General features: G+C 41.8%; 1 protein-coding gene across 5 annotated transcripts in view; it reads left to right on the top strand.

Moving 5' to 3' along the window:
• Window positions 1-21,385, top strand: part of Hsdl2 (hydroxysteroid dehydrogenase like 2) — a 38,646-nt gene extending 17,261 nt beyond the window's left edge. The window contains exons 7-13 of one of the 5 annotated variants that reach the window (XM_075967109.1): window positions 2,742-2,936; window positions 4,513-4,584; window positions 9,622-9,687; window positions 9,784-9,819; window positions 9,853-9,972; window positions 11,713-11,841; window positions 20,330-20,604. In XM_075967109.1, coding sequence (XP_075823224.1) covers window positions 2,742-2,936; window positions 4,513-4,584; window positions 9,622-9,687; window positions 9,784-9,819; window positions 9,853-9,972; window positions 11,713-11,841; window positions 20,330-20,442 — 731 coding nt within the window. In that variant the 3' untranslated portion in view covers window positions 20,443-20,604. Of the gene's footprint in view, window positions 1-2,741; window positions 2,937-4,512; window positions 4,585-9,621; window positions 9,973-11,712; window positions 11,842-20,329 lie in introns of all 5 variants that reach the window. The other 4 variants (XM_075967108.1, XM_075967107.1, XM_075967106.1 and 1 more) reach the window with 4 other exon arrangements.
• Window positions 21,386-22,640: the final 1,255 nt, after the last annotated feature.

Raw genomic sequence — 22,640 nt, 5'->3', positions numbered from 1 at the left:
GAAAAGTGTTTAAGGATGCAGCCAATGCAAAAATCCTGTGGATGGAAATGCCTGTTATCAGGATCCAGGAACAGTGAGAAGACCTTAAAAAACTCACTGAAACCTACAATGACTACAGTAAGATTAATTGTTGCAGGATATTTGTACACTGTGTGAAGTTGTATTACTGAGACTGGTGTAATAAAGGTTGAATGGCCAATAGCTAGGCAAGAGTTTTAGGTGGGATTTCTGGGCAGAGCGAGAACTCTGGGAAGAAGACAGAACTACCCACCAGATATGGGGGAAGCAGGATGGATAATATGGAGATGAGGTAACAAGTCATGTGACAGAATGTAGATTTAAAAATCTGTATTTTATGATATGAATGCTTTGCCTGCATGTACATCTGCACACCAGATGAGGGCGTTGGATCCCAGGAGACTACAGTTCTAGATGGTTGTCGGCTGCCATGTAAATGGTGGGAATTGAACTCAGGACCTCAGGAAGAGCAGCCTGTACAGTTTACCACTGAGCCCTCTCTCTAGCCTCAGATTTCAGTGAGTGTTGATAAGTAGTAAGTGGATGAGAGAATGTGCAGTATGCCTGCCTTCTGCTAGCTCTAAACTGGTCCTTCTGAACAAAGCTTGTGTAATAGGTAGACATTGCATAACAGGAAGGATGGAGGGTATTATCAGGACTGAAAGGATTTGCTGAGGTCTTTGCTAGCTCTGAGGTATTTGTTTTAGGTGGTTTACTAGACACTTTGGAGCCACTGGTATCATTAGGCCCTTGACACCACTGAACTTACAGTTGTGTTCTTTATGATGACTGATACAGTAGTCACATAGAGAGCACTTTGGAAACACAGAAGGAGGCCTTGCAGCCCATGTTAAAGAGCTAAAGAGTTTCAGATGGAGGTATAAATTGAAGTATGGTCTCCAGGGGATGTTGGGGTCAGCAGGAAGGAAACTAGGCAAGATATTCTTGGACAGTAGAAACAACAGACAATCACGTGCAGCATGGGAAACCTGTGTGCATAGTGGACTGCCGGAGATTGAGGAGGTGTTTAATGGGTGTGGGCTGTCATTTCCCACAGCAGTCGAGCATTCGAGCATCTGCAGTGCGCCAGGTTCACTGGAATGCTGGGTAGAGCGGGTGGGAATGGGTGAACTAGACTTTGGTCTATCATGTCAACTTAAGCCACCTGATTTTTTTTTTCCTTACTTCTTGGCACAGAGGATTAAACACAGGCCTCACACATCCTAGGCAAGTACTATTAGAGTTCCTTCCCTAGCCTGGTAGCTTCAGTTTCAAGTGATTCAGTAGAGAGCTATTGGAAAGATTTTAAAAGGAGAGTGGTAATAAGCGGGGGGGGGGGGGGGGTGTAGGAGCAGTAAAGTCATCTGGTGTTTATGTAGACGTTTAGGCTGACGTGGTGGGTGAATTACAGAGAGGAGCCTGACGGTTAGCTAGACTACTGCATTGTTCATGAGTGAAGGCAAATGAAAGTGATTCAAGAGAGTAGCTGTGCTCCAGGCTGGAGGTGAGGTGTCTGTGTTTAGGAACACATTCCCTCTTGTGTAGAGTCATCAGGAATCTCCCCTGACTGCCTTTCAAGGAGACGGGGATTCATCCTACTTAGTGGGATGGACGCCAGGAAACATATTATTATAACAGCGGTGTTTCAGCTGTCTGCTGGCCTTGGCTGGGCTCAGCATTGCTTCTCCACACTGGCAGCTGTGCCCTCCTGGCTATAGACTTTGCCTCTGATGAATTTAGCATGTACAGAGAAGGGATGGGGCCAGAGGAGGATCTCGGGTTCTCAGCTAGGTTGTTTTCAATTGTGATTTTTTTCTTTTTACAAGATCTTTTCAGTTTCTGCTGAGTAGAGGGAGTGGCTGCCTATTAACTTTTGGCAGGTCTGGATCTGAGTGGTGGAAACAGAACAGTCCACTTTGGAGCAGATTTTATGCAGGCGGGGGTGGCCCTGGAGCTGCTGATTTGGTTATGGCAGCAGAGAGGAGAGTCACCTCCAGCCTTGTCATTCCTGGTGGTACAGTAACAAATAAGAAATATGTGTTTTCCAATGCAAGGAGCAGAGACGAAAACATTGGGAAGAGAGCTTTATATTTTAGAGAAAGGAAGTTCAGATCCAAAGGGTCATAGTAGCTTGCCAAAAATCTTGGCCCAGCCTGGCTGTGGTGGTACATGCCTTTAATCCCAGCACTCGGGAGGCAGAGGCAGGCGGATCTCTGTGAGTTCGAGACCAGCCTGGTCTACAAGAGCTAGTTCCAGGACAGGCTCCAAAGCCACAGAGAAACCCTGTCTCGAAAAAAACCAAAAAAAAAAAAATATCTTGGCCCAGTCGGTATAAAAACCCCACTCGCCCAACTTCCAGCTCAGTGCTGTTTTTGTTAGTCTTCTCCCAAGACTGCTGTACAAATTCTTGAACATTCTATTCTAAATGAGAACTCTAAGGAGGTTTGCTGTGCTTCTCATGAAGGATTTCTGCAGGTGCAGTCTGCATTGAGTAACGGACGTATCTGCTTGTCTGTCTCCTTGGTTCTGTGTTGAGGAAGGGATATGTTTGTTTCTTTGTCTTCCTGGTTCTCTCTATAGAATGTTAATAAATTCCTTATCATGGCCTTATTTTTCATCATCTGAGAAAGAAATTTGCCTTGGCAATTTTGAGTAGAGTACCGTCTTGTTATTCCATAGTCTTCTTTGACATGGAGTGATGTGCATCCATGTTTTCTCCACAGCCATACATACTGCTGCTATGGATATGCTTGGAGGGTCTGGCGTGGAAAGCCAGTGTAGAAAAGTTGACATCATTGCGGATGCTGCGTACTCCATTTTCAAAAGGCCAAAAAGTTTTACTGGCAACTTTATTCTTGATGAAAATATCTTAAAAGAAGAAGGAATAAACGATTTTGATGTCTATGCAATTAAACCAGGTACTGCTTATGGCTGTTTAAAGTAATAATGTCTTCCCACATTTTATGCAATCAACAGACATGTTTCGTGTGTGTTTGTGTGGTTATAAAATGAGTATATTATGTTAGAAGCTATCTTCCACCGAAGGGAAACCTCCCCACCCCCTCCACCCTAGAAGTGAGGCGAGAGCTCTTGGAGTTGCAGGAGGATGCAGAAGCTTGTTTCAGTTATCCGCTTCCAAATTAGGAGATTGAACATTTTGAAGTTAGTCTTAGAAATCCGAGTAAAGATTCAGACATGTCTGACACATGACTCAGGAGTAGAGTTCTTTATTCTCCTTTTTCTCAAACAAACAAACAAAAATCCACCCCTTTAAAAATGTTTGCTGTTAAGCACAGCCTCGTAGACCATGGGGATGCAGGAGCAAATCTGCCTTACAGAGTTGTCTGACTGGAGATTTCCAGAACCTCCCACTCTTTAAAATCTCTTCCTTTGAAATTACAGATACTATGATAATGAATATGGTGGTACATGCCTTTAATTCCAGCATTTGGGAAATAGTGAATTCAAGGCTAGCCTGGCCTACATAGTGAGACTGTGTCTCAAAAACGAGAAAAACAAAAGAAAACAAAAAGACCTTCAGGCATCTGAGAAAATGGTGGAGTGTGTCAATTGCTTTCTGTGGAAACATGAGGACTTGAATTTGGATCAAGTCAAAGATTAGGGACTGTAGCCACGTAGTAAAAGGCTGATGAGTGTGTTTTGTACCTTCTGATCTCAGAGCTGGGAGACAGGAGACGGATTTGTTGGGCCATTGGTCTAACTGAATCAGTGAGCTCCAGATTCAATGAGAGGCTGTAAAAAATAAGGTGGAAAGTGACTGAGGAGGACCTCTACACACATATACGCACGCACGCATGCACGCGTGTGCGTGCGTACACACACACATACACGTGCACAGAGAAAGAGAGAGACATGGGTATGCAGAACCACACATACGTGTAGACACGCACACTTTTATATCCCTGCATACAAATACATACCTGGCATTAGTCACATATAATTCCAGTGGGTGGGAGATAGAGGCAGGAGGATTGCTGCAAGTTTCCTGGTTCTAGGTTAGCCAGAGCTAGTAAGACTTTGTCAGAAAATAAAATGAAACAAAAAATTAGATCTTAGCCAGGCAGTGGTGGCACACGCTTTTAATCCTAGCACTTGGGAGGTAGAGGAAGAGGGATCTCTCTGAGTTTAAGGCCAGTCTGGTTTACAGAACTAGTCTTAGGACAACCAAGGCTACACAAAGAAACCCTGTCATGAAAAACAAAGCAAAAAAATAAATAAAATTAGATTTTAAGATGAAGTTTGTCATAGTAGAAGAGGATAACTAAGTTACAGAAAAGAATAATAAATTAGATCAAATAGTTCAAGTTACCTGTGGGCCCTTTCCAGTGACACAAAAGGATTTTTTAAAAAGGATATACATTTTATTAAAATTGTTAAATTTGTATGTAATATAGTATAATTATTATACTATGTTATAATATAATTATAATATGTTATAATTATTATAACATTATTTGGTGGTTAATTTTTCAGGCCATCCCTTGTTACCAGATTTCTTCTTAGATGAACATCCTGATGAAATTATGAAGGAAACAGAATCCCATGGTAAGATTCTAGGGCACGCTTTATTTTATTATTATTTTTTTTATGTGTATGAGGATTTTGCCTTCCTGTATGTCTGTATACCACATGCATGCTTGGTGCTGCAGAGGCCAGAACAAGGTGTTGGATCTCCAAGTGGACTGGAGTTAGAGATGGTTGTGAGCTGCCATGTGGATGCTGGAAATTGAACCTCTGGAAAGGTAGCCAATGTTCTTAACTGCTGAGCCATCTCTCTAGCACCAAGATTCTAGAATGTATATATATATATATATATATATATATATATATATATATATATATATGTACATATATATATGTGTGTGTGTGCGTGTGTGTGTATGTATACACATACATATATTGAAACAGTCTCACTATATAACCTCGGGTGGCCTTGAACTCATAGAGATCCACCTGTCTCTGCCTCCCAAGTGCTGGGATTAAAGGTGTGTACTGCCATGTCTGCGCAAACCATACTTTACTGTTTCTTGTAATACATGGAATTGATGCTATAACAATATTTTTGCCTTCTGTCTCTAAACCAGAGGTTCTCAACTGTCCTAATGCTGTGACCCTTTAATACAGTTCCTCATGTTGTGATTGACCCCAACCCTAAAATTATTTTCTTTGCTACTTCATAACTGTAATTTTGATTCTGCTATGAATCGTAATGTAAATATCTGATTTGCAAGATATCTGATAGAGGACACCTGTGGAAGAGAGGGATTGCAACCCACAGTTGGGAATCACTGCTCTTAACTATTTTGTAACTTAAACACATTATGTAAAATTCTGTAAGGCTAGAAAGAAAGATTTTTGTTTTGTTTTTGTAACTGTCCCCAAGTTTTTTTTTTCTTGACAGCTGTCTTTGAATAGTTTATATTGATATTTGGAGGAAAATGTGTCGTATTAGAGTATATCTAACATAAGTTTTACAGTGTGCTCCTGAGTGCTGGGATTAAAGGTGAGTGCCACCACTACCCAGCTAGGGAGTTCATTTCAGAGGAGGTTTTGGGCTTCCCTCATTTTGTTTTTGTAACTCAGAGACAGTGGGCCTTGAATTATGGGCCTGTGTGTGTGTGTGTGTGTGACATTTTAAGCCTTGTGATCTATCTAGCATACTTATACCCGTGCTTTAGTGAAACACACCACAAGAAACATAACAAAAGTTTCTAGGAACGAATTTTTTTCTGTGCCTTTAAGCTATCTGTAGGACCTTGATGCATTTACTGCCAAGCTTTATTTCCAGGTTAGTCACATCTTCTCTGTGTTTATGCTTTGTCTAAATTTTTGAAGAAGCTAAAAATTAGGTAAATAAAGGATAATTTTTCTTTTGTACAATTAAAAAAAGCTATAGAAAGGAAAATAGTGACTCATAGCCCTACAGTCCAGAGACTTTGGATTTAAAAGTTAGATCCCAGATTTACCAGGAGGAAAAACCCAGGAAACAAGATATCAGTCTCTTTCTCAGAAGGTTTCTTACAGAATAGCAGAAGTCACCCAGAACTCTTAGAAAATCTTGTTCTTGACCCAACACCCTAAGATTGGCTGTCTTTGGGTGGGAGACATATGAACCGAGTTTAAAGTTCTTGTTTTCAAATAAGAACCATCTCATTGGTCATCTTACATTCCTTAGTGCCTCCTGTGCTGAGTGCTTTGGCAGCATTGTTTAATACTGAGGACCTGCAGAGCTGTGCTCACACAGCTTCAGGTGGCAGAACCAGGGTTTAGATTCACGTTTTTCTAATTCCAAAGCCTGTGTCTTTAACCAGTGTTCACAACTGGTGTTCCTAAAGCCTGAATCCTTAAAAGTCCTTTAAAGTGTTAGAAGTTGTCCAGTAGTGCCATATATATATAACGAGGAGTTGCCACGGAGACTAACTATGTAGTTGCTGTGTTCAGCAGCTCTCTCCCTTTGGAACAGTATCAGCCAGACGGTCGTGTGTGATGTGGAGTCAGGACAAGAGGGGTTAGAAGAGTGGAATGTGAGACCCTGACCCTCAGCTTCGGCGGGTAGATTTGTCATTAGCTATTTCCATTACCAAAGTGTTCCTGTCCAGAGGCCGGGACACTCCTGTCTTTTGGCAGCCTCTTCTCGACACAGTGCTCAAGACAGCAGTGAGTTCTGTAGCTCTCTCTGCCTGTCCTTTCTGGGGTCACCACCAGCAGGTACAGTGGACATCTGTAGGCATCGCGGTGCACTTACACAGGCAGTGGTTAGCACATCTGGCCTGCGGTGGGGCTTGCCTCTGCCAGATGTTTTTTCGTGTGCATATCCAGATCTAGTGCATGTTTGCTGTGTATTTTGACTCAAAAAAGCTCTGTGTGTAGCCCTTATTTTCCTGGTTAGAGATTCACATTTCTTTTGAATCCACTACTGATAATTTGTTCTGTGAATATTAATTAATATATCTGTATATGTACATAGATACAATACAAATTAACACACATACATTATATGTGTATTATATATATTCATATCACACACATATATACATTTATCTGATACAAAATATATGTTATATATAGAGGGAGAGGAGCGAGAGTATAAACATTGCACTTGGTTTTAAATTAATGGAGTTTTACTTTTTCCAGCACTTGTTGTTCCTTATCTTAGCTCCCTGCTGGAACACGGAGCCTACTTGGTCTTTTCTAGTTTATTTCTCTATTGTTACTTAGTTATAGTTTTGGTTGCTTGTGTTCATTTGCTCTGAGTTCTCAGAAGTGTGCATTCCTAGCTTGGCTACCCTCTCCCTGTCCCCTATAGTTAGCGGCACCCTTTGTTAGTCTCTCTTCTTGCATTTTTTCTTCTGTATTTGGAAAAACCCTGTCAAGTTTATCTTCAGTATTATAGAGAATAATCTGCCAAGAATCTCTACAGTTTTTTTTTAAACAGGATTTGTCTGTGTTACCCTAGCTGTTCTATTCTAGAACTTGTTCTATAGACCAGGCTGGCCCCTAACTCAGAGATATCTGCCTGCATCTGTCTCCCAAGTGCTGGGATTACAGATGTGCGCCACCACTGCCTGACTGGAGTTTATCTCTGTTCAATTGTCTGCACTGAGAGCAGTCTCTGTTGCACTTTGTTTCTCAAGTTACTGGCGTCAGAGTTGCTTCTGTACTTCATCCTCTTGTTCCTCTGTGATGCATGGTTTCACACCTATTCCACACAGTGTGTCTGTAAGGCCTGAGGTTTCGGAGAAGCTTCAGGTTCACAACAAAATCAGAGGAAGGTGCCAGATGGCTGTCTGTACCCTGTGCCTGTTGTGGTGCCGCCATCCTTCATGGTGATGTACTTGTCACACTTGAGACCAGCACAACGTAAGCATAGCTTTCATGTGAAGGAACTGCTGAGTTTTGTAATGAACTGATTGTATAATAGACTTTGGAGTTTTTTTTTTTCAGCATAATTTACTCCTACTCCAGTGGGATACTGTTTTCACAGCATCAAGTTATTGTTTCATTCTTGTTAATCTGTTCTCTTGTAGGAGATACCCTGGAGCTAGTGTAGTGAGATGGCAGGGACATAGTCATTGCTTTTGCTCCACTCTGTCCTTCTAATGAATTCCTTTCTCTGTAGGTTCGAGCTAGGACCATGGTACAAGGCCAGCATAGGCCCATCTTTGCCTCTGCTAGGGAAAATCCTCTTCTCGCTTTTCCTGTTTATGTGTATGAGGTTTACCTATCTGCATCCATAGATATCACATGTGGACCCAGTGCCTGCTGAGACCATAAGAGGACATCTGATCCCTTGGAACTGAAGTTCCAGCTGGTTGTAAACCAACATGTGGGTGCTGAGAATTCAACCCAGGTTCTCTGGAAGAACAGCCAGTGCTCTTAATTGCTGAACCATCTCTCTAGACCCTGCCTTTCCCATTTTTTATCAGCCTAGCTGCGGGCATGTCCTTTCCATGATAAGTACCACTGCAGGATTCCTTCTCCCACCCAGGGCTCCTTTTCCCACAGAATCTCACCCCCAGCTCTTCCAATAGACTTGACCCACCCCACAGAACTCACCCTCCTCTACTCTCTGCTCTTCTCCTTTGGGAGCTTTAAGCTTAGAACTCGGAGTTAAAAGATGAGAAGGAAGAATAATATTGAATCATTCTCAAAAAGCAGCATCTGTCAAACAGAAGGGTAAGCTCCGACTCTAATCCAGAGGCTCAAATATGTGAGTGCCTTTCTCCTTTGTTTAAATAGATTGACTGTTCCTGCTTTGAGATTTCTCTTGAGCCAAAGCACAAGCAGGCCTGTGTTTATTAGGCTGATTCTGTGTACCATAGAGTTTCTTCCTAGATTCATACAGCAGATTGTGTATGGATCTAGGTAGTGTGTGTGTGTGTCTGTGTGTATCCTGTTCTGGAGATTAAAGTCAAGGCCTTACACATGCTAAACAAGTGTTCTAATAATACATCTGCAGGCCTGTTTTGGTACATTAAAATTATTTGTGGGTGTGTGTTTTTGGGTGTGCATGCGTGTGCATGCAAACATGCACACACGAGTGCCCAGTTTTCATGGCACACATGGAAGTGGGAAGTGGTTCTCTCCTGTCACCTATAGGATTTAGGGACGGAACTTAGGTTCAGTATGTGGAAGAAAGATTAAGTGAATACATTTTACTTACAAAGTAATATTTACTTGTCTACTAATTGAAGCTAAGTCTTGCAGATCTCCATCTTTCTTACCATGGCATCTTTTTTTCTTATTTCATTTTATAGCTCAGATGGACCAGCCAAAAGGGTGATTAATATCCCTTAAATTAGAGTTACTTTGTTTAGTAGTGACTTTGGTTTGGTTGTTTGTAACCTGTTTTAAAAGCCAGTCTTTTACTTTAGAAAGATACTGTTTTAGCATTTATAGCCATATCTGACGTGGTTGGCTACTTTTCCCATCAGTTAGGTTTATGCCTTTAGATGCCTTAATGGCTTTAAAATCATTTGGTCAAATAGGGCTATTTGCTAGTAAGTCTGTCTTGCTTTAATTTTGTGTTTGACCTTACACTACCAAGGCCTTAAGGCTGTTTATGTAAATTATATTTTACAGATCCTGTGCCGGAAGTAAAAGAAGAGAAGCTGCAGTCAGAGCCGCAGCCACCACCGCAGCCACAGCTGCAGTCACAGCCACCACCGCAGCCACAGCTGCAGTCACAGCCAGCACCGCAGCCGCAGTCACCACCGCAGCCGCGGTCACCACCGCAGCCACAGCCGCAGCCGCAGCCGCAGCCGCAGCCGCAGCCGCAGCCGCAGCCGCAGCGACCACCACCGCTGCTGCAGCAACAGCAACCACCTAGACCACATTTTGGAGCTGTGGAAGAAACATTTAGAATTGTTAAGGACTCGCTCAGTGATGAGGTTGTTAAAGCCACCCAAGCAGTCTATCAGTTTGAACTCTCAGGTGAAAACTGTGTCTGACGATTGGGGCTTTTATGAAACAGTGGGAAGAAAACCAGCCTTTGGTACCTGGATTGTTAGCTGTATCTAGAACTATTGAATATATATGCTCAAAAACAGCAAATAATTATCGATTTGTATTTTTTGAGTTAGACTTGTTTATATGGAAACATGTAGAATACATTTTCACAGCATATACTTCCAGTGTTAATGTAATACAGTAATTTGTCAGTTGTGGGCAGCTGACCACTTTTATCTTTAAATTAGGTCAGTATGAGTACAGTATGAAAGCCTCTACACGAGCCAGACTGTGGTAGCACACGCCTTTAATCCCAGCACTTGGGAGGCAAAGGCAGGAGGATCTCTGAGTTTGAGGCCAGCCTGGTCTACGGAGTGAGTTTCAGGACAGCCAGGATTGTTATACAAGAAACCCTGTCTCAAAAACCAAATCAACAACTCTTAATGTTTTCCCATATAATAAAAGTAATACGGGTTGGTGGTGGTTTTAGGAAGTATTTTGGTTCCGCTGTATGCATACTTGGTCACTCTTTATGCTATTCTCTGTCACATCTTAATCTGCCCTTCTTTTTACTTCCTTTTTGTTTCTGAACTCATAGTCTATTCTTGAGTCTTTTTTTCTCCCTGACATCCCAAACCTGCTGAACCTTTTGTGCTTATTTAATGACTTGTCTATCAATGGCTTAGTTTTGGATGCATCAAACTATCTGGTTGCCCCACAGTTGCTTCAAGGCTGCCCAGTCTTTTTAGACAAAAATTAAAGTAGCGCCATCAGCTGGACTTACAGGGATCATCTATTCTCCCTCTTCAGATAGGTCTAAGCAGCACTTTAGACTTCTCTGTTGTCAGCTCCCTGCCCTCAGATATAAGTCAGCCACGGGCCCTCCTTTTCTCCCCAGTGGGACCCCTTATCTCTCCATCAGATCCCAAGCTTGATTAACTGTACTGGACTCTTCCTCAGATGGAGAGTTTGATCCAGTAGGTAGGGGGCATCTGAGTGTCTCCATTTCTGACAGATGGGTACTTCTAGCAGTGCAGGGGTCTAGGTCCCATCTCCTCCGGCCTCCTCAGGAGTCGTTCTGCTGACTCTTCTTCAGTGTGTACACCCTGCAGCGTCCCTTCCGGCAGTTATTTTAAAGTTCGCAGCTCTCGTCTCTTTTTACAACAGAATGTAACGGTAATCCCAAACCGTGCGCTTGTTCAGAGCCATACTTGCTCTTGCCTGCAGCGTACTCTATTGAACACGGTCCCTTCGGTTTTTCTCTGCTCTGCAGAATTTGTTTCCACCACAGTCCTAGATGATGGTTGTGCCACCAGCGGGGGTTTGTTGCCCCTCCCTGTAGCACCTCTGCAGTTTCTGAGGCTGTTGACCACTTCTTATAGAAACACCTCCACAGCCTCTGTTTTCTTCAAACTGAATGCTATACCCAGTAAACACTGAGCCATTTCCTTCACTCCCGCCCTTCTTAAGCACTGTTGTTTGTGAATCCCACTGCTCCGGCTTTGCCACTTCTCTATTCACATGCCTAAACCACCTGTTTCCTCTCTGGAGAAGAGCCTGGCTTTTCTCTTTGTTACTGAATGTTTTCCAGAACCTAGTACGGCACTTGAACCATAGTAAGTGCTAAGTTGGATGGTAGCCTGAGGATTTTAGCCAGGGCCAGCGTGTTAGCAGGTTGTTAACGCAGAGGGATGATTGCGCTTATTTCCACATTTATCTGTGCAGGGGAGGATGGTGGCACATGGTTTCTGGACCTGAAGAGTAAGGGTGGGAGAGTTGGACATGGAGAGCCCTCCGACCGGGCGGATGTGGTGATGAGCATGACCACCGACGACTTCGTCAAGATGTTTTCAGGTGAGTTTTCAGCTCTCTCAGTTTACTTGTTTTAAATAGACGATTTCTCTTTTCCCAGATAATGAAGGTTCAGAACTGTTCCTAGCAGTGGGTGCTACCTATGCTGAAAGTACATAGTCTTGGGAAGGCTGTTCTTAGGTTACCTCGTCTGCCGCTTCTACCCCATCTGACAAACGGAAGATCGATGGGAGATCTTTCCTTGTTCATCACTGAGAAGCTAATAATATAATGTTGGGAACAAAGAGATAATTAAAAAGATTGCTAAGTAGGCTTTATTCTACCGGAACTAAGGTACTGTACTTTCAAAGCGTAGTCACTGGAGGTTCAGAACTCACAAATAGCTCACTTATTAAAGTCAAGTCCTGCTTCAGCCTCACCAGATGCCATAAGGGAACCAGGAGCCAGCTTTTTTGTGTGCTTTTGTGGAATTTCTGTTCCAGGGAGTCCTTTGCATGATTTTATGTTGTACTCAGTTAGCTCTAACAGTGCCTGTAGACAGAGACTGTGCTTTCATCTCCGGCCGCCCAGACCTGAATAACCACACAGAAACTGGACTAATTACACTATTTGGCCAATGGCTAAGGCATTTTTCTAGCTAGCTTTTATGTCTTAAATTAACCCATTTCCATTAATCTGTGTATTGCCACGAGGCTGTGGCTTACGGGTAAGGTTCTGGCCTCCTTTTCCTTCGGCAGCTACCTAGCATCTCTGTGACTCCGTCTACTCTCTCTATCTCTGTTCAGATTTCCCACCCGGCTTTACTCTGCTAAGACATTGACTGAAACATCTTTATTCATCAACCAATAAAAGAAACACATACACAGAAGGACATCCCACATCAAGTGCCAAAATAATTTTAAGAGTGATTTGTTCTATTTTCTTCTCTAAGAACAGTACTCAAACTGGCAAGTTAACACAAGTTCTAAAAAATTAGGAACAGTACTCTCAATTAAGATTTTATAATATTCAAATGTAAAATCTTTCATGTAATGAACTATAAAGTGTTAAACTCATATGTTCATTCTTTTTAATTCTTGTTTTTTTTTTTTTGACCAAATAACATCTTTATTAAGGTAGAGTACACGTATGGCATAATTCACCCGTTCAGAGTGGATCGCAGTAACCAGTAGGTGCATTTTATCCCTGGGAGTCCCCCCACCCCGGGCACATGCTTCAGTAGTCACTTACACCAACAGTCTCAGTTTTTTTTTTTTTTTTTTTTTTTTTTATTGAGAAAAGGAAAAAAAAGTTTCAGCCTCCTCCCAGCCTCCCATTTCCCTCCCCCTTCCCCCCACTCCTCTCTCCCTCCCTCTCCAATCCAAAGAGCAGTCAGGGTTCCCTGCTCTGTGGAAAGTTCAAGGTCCGCCCCCCTCCGTCCATGTCTAGGAAGGTGAACATCCAAACTGGCTAGGCTCCCACAAAGCCAGAACATGAAGTAGGGTCAAAACCCCGTGCCATTGTCCCTGGCCTCCCATCAGCCCCCATTGTTCGCCATGTTCAGAGAGTCCGGCTCCATCCCATGCTCTCTTATTCACAGTCCAGCTGGCGTTGGTGAGCTCCCACTAGATCAGTCCCACTGTCTCAGTGGGTGGGTGCACCCCTCGTGGTCCTGACTTCTTTGCTCATCTTTTCCCTCCTTCCGCTCCTCATTGGGACCTTGGGAGCTTACTGAACAGTATCAGTACATTTTGAGCCCTCCAAAGTTCTGTTTTCCAGTTGTAATTAAGGGATACTAGTGGGGGCTACATCATATATGAACCCAATCACCAAAGTTTAACTATTATGTGTATGTGTGTTCAGGTGCAAATGCCCAAACATATACATATGAAGAAGGCAAATGAGGACATCTGGGACCCTGCTCTATCATGCTCTTCCATATTCCCTTTTGACAGGGTCTCTTCTGAAACCTGGAGTTGGGCTGCCTGCCTGCTAGCAAACCCCAGCAGTCCTATCTCGGGTCCTCACAGCTCTGGAGTTACAGACGTGTGTGTAGACATGCTCAACTTTTACACAGGTGTTGGGATTCAAACTCAGGTCCTCCAGCTGTGCAGCAAGCACTCTACCCGCCAAACCATCTCTCTACTCTGTTTAACTTTTATAGTAGTATTAAGTGTTCATTGAGCAAAAATTAGAAAAAAACACCAGAAAGAAGAAAACACAATTGTTTTTTACTACACCATTGAAAGATGATCAGTTAATTTGGGTTAGCATCCTATATACATACACATATATACACACGCACACACACACATATACACACATACGTTTATAAAGCAAAATTATATGATTATTATATTTGATCTTTTCAAATTGTACATGTATAACATCTTCATGAATTTTTGCTTCCAGTCATTTATAGTAGTTTGCTGTATCTAAAACTATTATTTTTGATTTACTGGAGATTATGTGGCAATGCTCAGTAAATGTTTGGTTTGTTTTGGTTTTGTTTCTGTTTTTTTTTTTTTTTGAGACAGGATTTCTTTGGGTAATCTCGACTGTTCTAGAACCTACTCTATAGACCTGGTTGGCCTCAAACTTACAGAGATCCGTCTGCCTCTGCCTCCAGAGTGCTGGGATTAAAGGTGTGCACCACCATCACAGCCCAGCTTTGTTTTTGTGTATTTGGGACAGGGTCTCTCCTGACTGTCCCAGAACTTGCTCTGTAAACTAGACAGACATTGAATTCACTGAGATCCTCTAGCATCTGCCTACTGAGTGCACCACTGTACCCCAGCCTAAATGTTTGGTAAATATGAATCATAGATTTTTTTTAAAATTAAGGACAATTTAAATTAAAAGTGTATTGTGTTGGTCTTGGTAGTATATGATTATAATCCTAGCACTTTGGGAGGCTAACACAGGAAGATTGTGAGTTCAAGGCCCTATGTAATGAGTCTGAGGCCCATTCAGATCCTGTCTCAATAAACAAAGTGAAACAAAAAGGCATTGTCAACATCTAAACTGAAACAAGTTAACCGTACTTAATATTTATTATCGTGTAATTGCTGTAGGTTAAGAAATATATGTAGCTTAAGATAAAGTATTTTTCACTGGGGCTGGAGAGATGGCTCAGTGATTAAAAGGACTGGATGCTCTCCTAGATGGTCTGTATGTGGTTCCCAGCAACCACATTGTGGTTAACAATTTTCTGTACCTCCAGTCACAGTGGATTTGACCCCCTCTTCTGTATATAGTCTATAGTACCTCTGCAGACACTATATGTACATGTTGTACATATAGTCACAGTGGATTTGACCCCTCTTCTGTATATAGTCTATAGTACCTCTGCAGACACTATATGTACATGTTGTACATATAGTCACAGTGGATTTGACCCCCTCTTCTGTATATAGTCTATAGTACCTTTGCAGACACTATATGTACATGTTGTACATATAGTCACAGTGGATTTGACCCCTCTTCTGTATATAGTCTATAGTACCTCTGCAGACACTATATGTACATGTTGTACATATAGTCACAGTGGATTTGACCCCCTCTTCTGTATATAGTCTATAGTACCTCTGCAGACACTATATGTACATGTTGTACATATAGTCACAGTGGATTTGACCCCCTCTTCTGTATATAGTCTATAGTACCTTTGCAGACACTATATGTACATGTTGTACATATAGTCACAGTGGATTTGACCCCTCTTCTGTATATAGTCTATAGTACCTCTGCAGACACTATATGTACATGTTGTACATATAGTCACAGTGGATTTGACCCCTCTTCTGTATATAGTCTATAGTACCTCTGCAGACACTATATGTACATGTTGTACATATAGTCACAGTGGATTTGACCCCTCTTCTGTATATAGTCTATAGTACCTCTGCAGACACTATATGTACATGTTGTACATATAGTCACAGTGGATTTGACCCCTCTTCTGTATATAGTCTATAGTACCTCTGCAGACACTATATGTACATGTTGTACATATAGTCACAGTGGATTTGACCCCCTCTTCTGTATATAGTCTATAGTACCTCTGCAGACACTATATGTACATGTTGTACATATAGTCACAGTGGATTTGACCCCTCTTCTGTATATAGTCTATAGTACCTCTGCAGACACTATATGTACATGTTGTACATATAGTCACAGTGGATTTGACCCCTCTTCTGTATATAGTCTATAGTACCTCTGCAGACACTATATGTACATGTTGTACATATAGTCACAGTGGATTTGACCCCCTCTTCTGTATATAGTCTATAGTACCTCTGCAGACACTATATGTACATGTTGTACCTCCAGTCACAGTGGATTTGACCCCCTCTTCTGTATATAGTCTATAGTACCTCTGCAGATACTATATGTACATGTTGTACATATAGTCACAGTGGATTTGACCCCTCCTCTGTATATAGTCTATAGTACCTCTGCAGACACTATATGTACATGTTGCAAGGACAAATATGCAGGCAAAAGCCCATATACATAAAATAAAAATAGGTAAATTAAAAAATAATAGTTTTTATGGGCTGGAGAGGTGACTCAGTGGTTAAGAGCACAGGTGCTCTTTCAGAGGACCTGGGTTCAATTCCCAGCACCCACATGGTAGCTCACGATTACCTATAAATTCCAGTTCCAGGGGATCTGACACCCTCACACAGACATACACGCAGGCAATACACCAATGCAGTACAATAAAATTATTTATCTAAAAAAGGCTGTAAAATTATGTATCCAGGTGTTTAGCTACGTTTGAGCACCACTTGCATCCCTGGTACCGAGGGAGACCAGAAGAGGGCACCAAATCTCCTTCAACTGCAGTGGAGTTATAGACATTTGTGAGCCCCTTCATGTGGATGCTAGGAACCAAACTCAGGTTTTCTAGAAAAGCAGCAAGTGCTGTTAGCCACCGAGACATCTCTTCAGCTCCCTAACTTCTCATTTTTAAATTGTCTTTTGTCCATAAGTTTTAAGAATTATTTTTAGATTTCCAGGTATATTACATGCAAATACTTTCTTTTTTTTTTTTTTACTCATTTTCTTCTTCTTTTCTTAAAAGATGTATTTATTTTTGTATTTGAGTCTGCATGTCTGCCTGAATGCCAGAGAGGGCATCAGATCTCATTATTGATGGTTGTGAGCTGCCATATGGTTTGCTGGGAATTGAACTCAGGACCTCTGAAAGAGCAGCCAGTGCTCTTAACTACCGAGTCATCTCCCCTACCCCTCCTTCACTTTCTTTTTTTTTTTAAGAAATTTTTTTTAAAAAAAAGATTTATTTATTAATTATGTATACAGTTTTCCCTGCTGCAGGCCAGAAGAGGGCACCAGATGTTATTAGAGATGGTTGTGAGCCACCATATGGTTGCTGGGAATTGAACTCAGGACCTCTGGAAGAACAGTCAGCGCTCTTAACCTCTGAGCCATCTCTCTAGCCCCTTCACTTTCTTGATGATACATTTTGAAGCAATTTTAAAAAGTTTTGGTAGAAGTATAAATTTATATTTTTCTTGTTGCTTATGCTTCTAGTGTCATATCTAAGTAAGGTTCTAACGATTTGCCCTTTGTATCGGTTATGTTGTATCGTTGTGGTGAGATGCCGTGACCACAGCTCCCATACACAGAGTTGATTTCACCTACTGCTCCAGAGGGAGCATCCATGGTGGTGGGGAGGATGGCAGCAGGTGCGCAGCGCTGAGCGATCACATCTCTACTGTACATAAGAGACAGAGAACACAAGCTGGGAACCAGGTGTTCAAATACGTGAGCCTCCAGGGACATCCTCATTTCATTCACAATACCCCCCCCTTTTTTTCTTTTAAGACTTTAAATTTTTAGTTTTTATATTTAGGTCTGTGGTCCATTTTGAGTTAACTTTTTAACCTTTGTGTGAGCTGTGTGGATGGGGTGGATGGGTGTGTGTACCATGGCACTTCTGTGGAGGCCGGAGGACAACTTTGTAGATCTGTTCTCTCCTTTAACCTTCATGTGGGCTGTGGGTATTGAACCAGGCTGACCCATCTCTCCAGCGTCAATATTGTTATTTTTTATTATTACTACTAATATTATCGCTAGTAATCTCCACCATCATGAATTATTTCAGGGTTTTTCTTCTGCACCTGCATTTCCTAGTATCATCAAATTCCTTTTTGTGCATTTTTTGCTTTGTTTTGAACCTGCATGTGTCACAGGTGAGAGGTGCACTAGGCCACTAATGTTCCAGACCCGTGCTGTGCCTTCTGCAGATATGAGCAGTGTCTAAACTGTCAGAACGTGAGGAGGTCGTAAGTGCTAGTCGGGCATGCCTGGCTGAGAATGGGAGCACAGCTGTATACCAGCTGTGTGCCTTTGAGCAAGCCGGATTCTTCCTTGACCTTAGTTCTCCTATTAATCCTGTGCTCCAGATTGAGCTGACAGTGAGTTAATAGGAGAAAGGAGAGCAAAGGTCCTTTTCTACAGAGCTAATCTTATTTGTTAGTAGCTACAGCCTTTGTGGGGAGGAGTTGAGACAGGGTTTCTCTGTGTATGTAGCCCTGGCTGTCCTGGAACTAGCTCTGTAGACCAGGCAGGCTCTGAACTCACAGAGACCCACCTGCCTCTGATTGCCAAGTGCTTGGGATTAAAGGTGTGCGCCACCACCACTCAGCCTACATTTATGCTTACATTTCTCTGGCAGAAAAAATACCAGTATCTTTTTGTATTTATAGAGTATATTGTAGTTGGATTTTTCTCACAAATAATGACACAGAGACTGTTATTAATTATGAAAACTCAGCCTTAGCGTAGGCTTGTTCTCAACTAGCTCATAACTTAAATTAACCCATTTATATTAATCTGCATTCTGCCTCGGGGTGTTATCTTTCTTCCATCCTGCACCTCCTGTTTCCTGTCCGTGTCTCCTGGTGAATCCCGCCTTCCCAGAGTTCTCTCTGCCTGCAAGTTCCATCTGTATTCTCCTGCCTAGCTATTGGCCATTCTGCTTTTTATTTCACCAACCACAGCAACTCATCTTCACACAGTGTACAAATATCCCATAATATTATACTTAAAAAAATCATTTCTTAAATAGTGTGTCTGTCTGGATATGGATATACCCAGGCTCAGAGACCAGAAGCTTCAGATCCTTTGGAACTGGAGTGATGGCCATTGTGCTGGGAAACAAGCTCAGCTCTTCTCAGAGCACTGTTTAGGTTCTTCACACTGAGCCGTTTCTACAGTCCTACATACACTGTACTAAACATTTTAATGTACGAGTGTTTGCATGTTCATTTGAGTACACGTGTTTGGGTACCACTGTGAATACATGGAGATTAGAGAACAACCTTGGGTGTCATTCCTGTCTTCCACCGTTAGGCAGGCTGTCTCTGTTCAGTGATGTATATGCCATGCTAGCTGTCCGCAAGCATCTGTAGATTCTATCTCTGTCTCCCATCTCAAGGTAGGAACACTAGGATTATAGACGTACACTTCTTTGCCAAACTTGACAGAGGTTCTAAGGTCCTCACGCTTGCGCAGCAAGTGCTTTACCCTCTGAGCCATCTGCACAGTTCCTACACTATATACTTACCGGTCTTAAGTTGTTTTTCATTTTGACACAGTGTTTAGCTCAGGCTGGCTTTGAACTTAGGATCCTCCTGACTCAGTTACCAAGTGCTGGTGTTAAGATGTGTGTTGCCATGCCCAGCTTAGTAATCATTTCTTAGATTTTTTGCACCATTTGATTTTTTGAATTTAAACTTGAAATAAAGAGTTTAATGAGCTGTAACAGATTGGAACATTAAATAACATAGTATTTACTACCAGAATTAAATAACATAGTATTTACCTACCAGAATTAAATAACAGAGTATTTACCTACCAGAATTAAATAACAGAGTATTTACTACCAGAACTCATCTGGGGGCTGCATTTCTGTAGGGTGCTGTAACCAGCATGTGTATGAATGTATGTAACCAGCATGTGTATGAATGTATGTAACCAGCATGTGTATGAATGTATGTAACCAGCATGCGTATGAATGTATGTAACCAGCATGTGTATGAATGTATGTAACCAGCATACATATGAATGTATGTAACCAGCATGTGTATGAATGTATGTAACCAGCATACGTATGAATGTATGTAACCAGCATACGTATGAATGTATGTAACCAGCATGTGTATGAATGTATGTAACCAGCATGTGTATGAATGTATGTAACCAGCATACATATGAATGTGTGTAACCAGCATACGTATGAATGTGTGTAACCAGCATACGTATGAATGTATGTAACCAGCATGTGTATGAATGTAGCTTGTTGCCATTACTTTCTGCAGACTGTTTCTTACGTTATCTTTTACATGACAGGATATTGTTAACATCCAAGTCAGGAGCTGAGATTCCCAGGGTAGTAGTATGCAGTGCTGTAACAGGAATTTCTGTGCTCTGGGGTCCCTCTTAGAATGCATGTTCTTGAAGTGGCACGACACTTAGGGCACTAATGCTGCGTTCTCTGTCTCATTTCACATTTTAGGGAAGCTGAAGCCGACCATGGCATTCATGTCAGGAAAACTGAAGATTAAAGGGAACATAGCCCTAGCAATCAAACTGGAGAAGCTAATGACCCAGATGAATGCCAGACTATGAGGGACAAGAAGCAAAAATGACTCGTAGAAGTAAAAAGCTCAACAGTTAAAAATCTGTTGTTTCCTCCACTGTCTTATAAGGACACATATGTTTTTTCTGGAAAAATTAGAATTTCTGTATCTATAAGACTTGAAATTGTAATTAAAACAACTAACCAATCATGTTTAAGTCTCACTAAGTGGCCTCCTAATATATTGTGTTTTTTATCTTTTTTCAGTTTTTTCCTGGAAGCCTTTATTTCATTCATGCTTTTTTTTTTTTTTTGGTTTTTTTGAGACAGGGTTTCTCTGTAGCTTTGGTGCCTGTCCCGGAACTAGCTCTTGTAGACCAGACTGGCCACGAACTCCCAGAGATCTGCCTGCCTCTGCATCCCGAGTGCTGGGATTAAAGGCGTGTGCCACCACCGCCCGGCTCATTTATGCTTTCTTGCATGAAAAGTAATATTATGTATCCAGCACTAGAATTAGCTATTTACAAAACTTCTCATGTAAAATGAAGTTACCTTATCTTCACAAAGAGCTGGGTGAAGAACTGAATCTCTTTCTTATCCACTGCCCCTGCCTTCTTAAAAAAGGACTTTGTCAGTGTATAATACTTGCAGGCAAAATTTTGTTTAACTTATAACAAGCATTTTATACTATTGATACTATTCTAGATATCTTTAAATTTTTAGCTTTCCCCTCTTTTTTCCAGATAGGGTTATCCAGCTGGCTTTGAACTGAGGCAGGTCTCCTGCCTCAGCTTCCATAGTGCTATGATGACACACAGGAGCCACCATGCCAAGCTAAATCCAGTTTTCAAGTGCTAATTTATAGAATTAATTTTGCGAGTATGCCTTATGCCAGGTAGTAGTTCTCTCTGCTCACTACCTTAGCAGCTTTTTAAAAACAGATTCTTTAAATCGTGTTACCCTTCAAATAAAGATGAATTTATCTCTTTTTCATTCTCTGTGCCTTTTTTTCTTGTCATATTATACTGTTAGGCCAATATAGCGGTAATAATAATGTTAAGAATAGATACCCTAGCCTGTATAACACAGTAGACCAGTCTCAAAAATACAACAGTATAGCCGGGCGGGGTGACACACAGCTTTAATTCCAGCACTCAGGAGGCAGAGTGGATCTCTGTGAGTTTGAGGCCAGCCTGGTCTACAAGAACTAGCGCTAGTTCCAGGACAACTGGGACTATAACACAGAGAAACCCTGTCTCAAAACCCCAAAGACATACACACACACACACACACACACACACACACACACACACACACACACACGAAGAATTTACTTACAGATTTATCTATATATATAAGCAGTATAAAACAAAACCCATTTTATCTAATATGTAAATCACTATATAGTCCATTCAGTATATATATAATATACTGTCGTATAATACACTGTTCTGTCCCCACCCAGAGTTAAGCAACCATCACCACAATGAATTAGAACCTTAAAAGAAGCCAGGCAGTAGTGACATAACACCTCTAATCCCAGCACTCAGGAGTCAGAGGCAGGTGAGTTTCTGTGAGTTCAAGGCCAGCCTGGTCTACAGCCAGGGCTGTTACACAGAGAAACCCTGTCTCCAAACAAAACAAAACATTCCCTCCCCTTCTCCCTCCATCCCTTCTTTGCTTTGTGGCGTCAGAAATCAGTTCTTCCTTCCACCATGTGGGACCCCGGAGTTGAACTCGGGCCATCAAGACTGGAGACAAGAGCCTTTGTATACCTTGCTGTCTTACAGCCCCAATCAAAATGTTTATCACCTCCCCAAAGCATACAAAGGCGAGCTAAACCTGCAGGGTGGGCTGTCTGTGTGCCCTGCCAGGGGCTTGGCTCTCGAAAACATCTTTGGTGGTTGTAATTTCATAGAAGCTCTTCATTTTTTAAGTGTCTGTCTCTAAGTCATAGAAGACTGAGCTTTTGTTGATTTGGGCGGGGGAAGTTTAAGTCTTTTGGAGAAAATGGTTGGTAATAGCTGACTTCCTGAGTCTGAAGGTGCTTTGACCAAATTTGGTGTTAAAAAGGAGAAATCTGCGAACGCAGATAGAGTCAGTGAAGTGACAATCCTTTTCTTTTCTTGTGGTGCTGAGGATCAAACCCAGGGCCTCACGCACCTTCGGCAAGTGCTCTACCACTGAGTTATAGCCTGAGCTCAGATGTGGCAAACTTCTTTACCTTCACATTCGCTCAGACCCTTAC

This window comes from Microtus pennsylvanicus, chromosome 3, assembly GCF_037038515.1.
Source record: "Microtus pennsylvanicus isolate mMicPen1 chromosome 3, mMicPen1.hap1, whole genome shotgun sequence".
Lineage (NCBI taxonomy): Eukaryota > Metazoa > Chordata > Mammalia > Rodentia > Cricetidae > Microtus > Microtus pennsylvanicus.
The sequence above is the reverse complement of the archived record's forward strand: the minus strand, read 5'-3'. Positions and strand labels throughout refer to the sequence as shown.